Genomic DNA, 5,085 nt, shown 5'->3' with positions numbered 1-5,085 from the left:
TCAATAATTGAAGTCTTTTGCTGTATGTACAAGTCTTTATCTATTGGGTACGTACTACGTAGCTCTCCTCTCCCAATTCTTTTATTAACAGAAACTTTTAATTTTGGACCCATTTAAATTAAAATCATATCACAAATAAAATTTAATTACATTATCAATAATATATAAATTTTAAAAAAATAATCAAACTATATTATATTTAATTTGATTTGAGTAAAAAAATTTATTAAAGACGTGTTTGTAATAATTTTTAATTTTATAGCTAAAATAAATTATGAAAAAATTGTAAGCTAAGTAATAGTAAAAATTGCGAATGTTTGACAATAAAAAATAATAAAAGTTGAAGCATTTTAAAAATAATATAAATAATGAAATTATAAAATATATATTTATTAAAGAAGAAAGTAATACAAATGTCCAAGAGAAATACAAAAAATAAAAAATATGCATGAGAAAATTTAATTAAAAAAATTCTAATATTAGTTCTTTTTTAGGAGCAGCAAACGAGTCGAGCAGCTCACAGGAGCTTCTAATAAGCTCGAGCTCAAGCCAGAATTGTCTGTTGAGATCGGCTCATTTACACTTCTAGTTCTCTTTTATGTAATATTGGGCCCATATTATTTCACTTTAATATTATTTTGTTGGGCTTACTAAGATCACAGCAGCCCAGAAATTTGGGAATTGAAATGGGCCTAAGCCCGCTTCAGCATTTGCAAAAGCTCACCCAGACATGCACATGGAGTCCACTGCCGGCAACTGAGCTCGCTTTCTGATTTCCGATATGGCTCATCCGCCGCCGTACGAGCCCTATTACCTGGCTCCGCCTCCTCCGGACTACGGTTACTCCGCCAACGATAGAAACGGAATCAACACGTTGTTCGTCTCTGGTCTCCCCGACGACGTGAAGGCGCGTGAGATTCATAATCTCTTTCGCCGTCGTCCCGGCTTTGAGTCCTGCCAACTCAAATACACCGGCCGTGGCAATCAGGTTTTTTTGCTACCAGCTAATCTTCGAGTAGAATTTGTTTTCTTTTGATTAGTGATTATTGATTGGTGTAATTTTTTTTTTCCTGAATAGACCTGGAAAGTGTTCTTCTGTCGTTAATGGTGTGATTTAATGAGCATAAGGACCTTGAATTTATCTGGTAACTGTCATTCTGATGAGTTTGCGCTTGTTTTTCCCGGAATTTGCAGGTTGTGGCATTTGCGACCTTTGTGAATCACCAATCAGCAATGGCCGCCCTGCACTCTCTCAATGTGAGTTGTTACTTGACATTTTTTTCTTTCAGCTACTTCTAGTCCTTGTCTGCCTCTGTTTTCTACTTTATGCGAACATACATTGCAAGCGAACCATCATTTGTCAACAATGATTTATGTCTTTACGTATTTGGTTCTTGTGTATGCTACTGGACACTCGAGAAGGAAGATAAACAAGATTGATGAGAAAGGAGGAAAGAAATTAAGTAATCTACTGGCGCAAAAACCACAGGACATTTTTCTTTAACCTGGAAGTGAAAAATAGTTTCGACTGCATAGACTGCTATCAGAAAGTCTTGTTGTTGATTCTATAGATGAATTTGCATTTTCCTAGAGTAGAGATATTTAAAGTGGTTTTGTCTCCGTCCTTTCAAAGAATTTGGATTTCCAACTTTTTCTCCATTGCCCTCTTGCCAGATGTGGTATGTCTTTATCTTCCCTGCATCAGTTGTCTACTTTTGAATATTAAGCATTAGGAAGTTATGCAACTCATTATTTTGAATTTTTGTTCTTCTATCCTACATCTTAGAAAATAAATATACCATGAAAATCTAGAGATTCAGAAATGGAGATAAATGAATGCATAAATTCCCTGCTTCTACGGGATGCAGTTGTCATAGGTAGAGAACAGCATAGAGACAACCCTTGAAGCTGGTCCCTTTAGCGTATGAAGGGTTTTACTAGGTTGCCCATACTAATGCATCAATTGCTCTGAAAATTCTCTGAGTCTCCATGTTGTACTATATTGCATTTTGATCTATGTTCTTGAATTTATACATTGCTCAGTAAATGAGTACATAAACATATGCAGGGGGTTAAATTTGATCCTCAAACTGGTTCCACGTTGCACATCGAGCTGGCAAGATCAAATTCAAGAAGAAAACATAAACCAGGTTGGCACATTTTTTTCTCCTCAGGTCTACTAAAAAATGGAAATATTTTCAATTTGGATTCAAGTGCGGGATTTTGACTATGTGATGGTTGATTCTGTTTACCTTTGTCTGATGGTTGACCAGTGCCTTAATAATGTTTGCAGGAAGTGGTCCATATGTTGTAATTGATAAAAGAACAAAAGCAGATAATGATGCTAAGGAATCCTCAAGTGATGATGGTAATATGCTCTGTTCACCATTGTTGGTAAAATTTGTACTGATATATGAATTCTTAGCATTCTTCATGTCTTCTGAAGTTGGATGCCTGCTTCCTGACTGCAACTCCACCCCCATCCTTGGGCTGGGGTGGTGATGCAGGAGATGTCCATATGATGCAAGGACACCATGGAAGGCAGTGCCAGGAGAGAGAGTAACAAAATCATGGATTTTATGTTGGATACTCGTTGATTGCCTGTTTTTTATTCTGTTGATTAAGATTGAATTTTCTCTCAGCACTCACCTGAATTACTCTCGACTGATGACATGATCACAATTACATTTTTGATCCAGGAGATAGTGATTATGATGAGCCCGCTGGGCATCATGATGCTGGGAACCAAGATGATTCAGCAGCCGACAGGAGGTTAGACATGTTTAGCACCTTATTCACTAATTTTTATCTGCTAATATGGTTATGCCAAAATTTTGTGCATTTGAGTTGACAGAGATTGTCTTAATTCTTCTTGTATTTGACAGTACCGATCAAACAACAAATTGTAATGATGGCTTTACTCAGGAGAATGTCAGTAACTGTAAATTTTGTCTATTATGCATTTTGTCTGCAGTTGCTGACCTCATTCTTTGTTTAAGTTCTCATGATTAGTTGCGATTGAATTACTGTCATAGGAGCAAGCAGAAAAGAGGACAGATGGTGCATGCTCTACCTTGTTTATTGCTAATCTAGGTCCGAACTGTACTGAAGAGGAACTGAAGCAAGTTCTTTCTCAGTAAGTTACCGTAAAAAATACTATGAACTATGGGAAAACTCTTCCTTTCCATGTGTGGTACCTATGAAATAGGATTTGCAGGGCTTCTTTTGTTAACAGATGGAAACTGACTTTCAGAACCATCATAGATTTGGACAAAAATCAATTCTTGCTTGTCTTCTGATTTCAGATACCAAGGTTTTAACAGCCTCAAGGTTCGTGCCAGAGGTGGAATGCCTGTTGCTTTTGCTGATTTTGAGGTACCAGTCATGACCTTTCCAACTCTTTCTTTATGAGATTACTGAAAAGAAATTGCAAATACACACAAAATATGGTACTATCAAGCAATTTTTAGTTGTCATTTATAAGTCGAAAATATTTCATGTATGTTCCCTGTTTACAGAGAGTTGAACAAGCAACTGAGACAATGAATGCACTTCAAGGAAGCACATTACCATCGTCCGACCGGGGTGGCATGCATATAGAGTATCCATCTGCTTAATATTGCCATCATGTTATATTCATATTACAACTAAACTTACTAGACGTTTATTATTTCATTTGCAGATACGCAAGGTCAAAAATGAGGAAGCCTTGAAAACTCTACTCTAGAAGCAGAGAGCCAACTAGTACCAAAGCTGCTCTACCCTGTATCATGCTTTAAACCCAAGACGTTTGGAAGAATATTGTGGGCATCAATGCCCGACATGCCACCCAGATCATCAGCAAGGATATGCTGCAAATCTGCAATATTACATGCAATTTGAAGGTTCGAACCTTCTAGTTCTGTATTTACAAAACTAATTTTTGTGACATACTATATCGCAACTCCATCAGGTTTGCTTTATTTTGGTGCCATGTTAAGTCAGGTCTTCATAGAACGCTTTTATGCGTTAAGAAAACACCAAGTAACACCCAAGCATCAAATTGTCTTATGTTGATATTTCATGAGTGAAATAAATAATTGAGATATGCCTTGCCATAAACTACACACATGTGAAGATATATATATATATATATATAGGTTTAATTGTATTTTTACTTTCATAATTATATTTTGTTTTATATTTTAGTTCTATAACTTGTTAAAGTTGTAAAATAGTCTTTCATCTTTTTAATGTTATGATTTTAGAACAAAATTTATCAAAAAAATTTTAAAATTTGGATGGAAAATGACATCATAATTCCAGCCAACTTTGAAAATTTTGGTCAACCTTGTCTGAAAATACAAAATTAGAAATGTAAAGGACTACTTTACAATCCTCACAAGTTACAGAACTAAAGTGTCAAATAAATATAATTACAAGGCTAAAAATACAGTTAAGCATATATATATATATATATATATGTATATATATTTCATGAAAAAAAGACGAGATAGATTGCTAGCCCAGGACGAAATAAAGTTTGGAAAATGACTAAAATGAGCATGGCTTCATCTGGCAAAATGTATAGTGATATAACAGAGTAACATGGAATAAGAGAAAAACTGTGCAATATATGGTAGGATGATAGGAATGATGTAATTTTTTTGAGCATTTTATTTGATAATTGGTAAGCTTTAAAAAATCTTGCAGAATTCTTTAAATGCTTTCATCAATTGCAACTGCGGCAAACCTGCTTGCCTCAGGTCTTGCCCATCAGTTTTTGTAATTCTTCAAAAACCAAGCTTTCTTTCTTTCTTTCTTTCTTTCTTTTTTTTGGTGTTTGTGTCTTTGATCGTGAGCTCCAAACAGCAATAAAATCGATTTCCTTGTACGAGATTTCCCTTTTTACAAGCGTTCAACAAGCAACCGTGGCAATGAATGCTAATATGTTGCCCATCTGATGCTGCACACAGGTATTACCTAGTTTTTGGACCAGACTTCCTCCGGCAGTGGTTTGCTTAGTGTTGGACCGGTTGTCTTTGGACACCTCTCTGTTAGCCCGTGTCAAATGAACGAGAATGGCATGCATTTTTTAGATCATTC

At 35.6% G+C, this 5,085-nt stretch overlaps 1 protein-coding gene across 1 annotated transcript; it reads left to right on the top strand.

The window, feature by feature from the left end:
- On the top strand, nt 726-4,093 carry LOC105157732 (protein WHI4). The gene is made up of 10 exons (XM_011074190.2): nt 726-988; nt 1,195-1,257; nt 2,069-2,150; nt 2,294-2,368; nt 2,700-2,772; nt 2,886-2,931; nt 3,036-3,136; nt 3,306-3,375; nt 3,519-3,601; nt 3,683-4,093. Exons 1-10 carry the CDS (start codon nt 782-784, stop codon nt 3,711-3,713), a joined length of 831 nt encoding a protein of 276 aa, XP_011072492.1. The 5' UTR covers nt 726-781; the 3' UTR covers nt 3,714-4,093.

Source organism: Sesamum indicum, linkage group LG3 (assembly GCF_000512975.1).
Source record: "Sesamum indicum cultivar Zhongzhi No. 13 linkage group LG3, S_indicum_v1.0, whole genome shotgun sequence".
Classification (NCBI taxonomy): domain Eukaryota; kingdom Viridiplantae; phylum Streptophyta; class Magnoliopsida; order Lamiales; family Pedaliaceae; genus Sesamum; species Sesamum indicum.
Note: the sequence above shows the minus strand (reverse complement) of the source record. Positions and strands in the feature narration are given on the sequence as shown.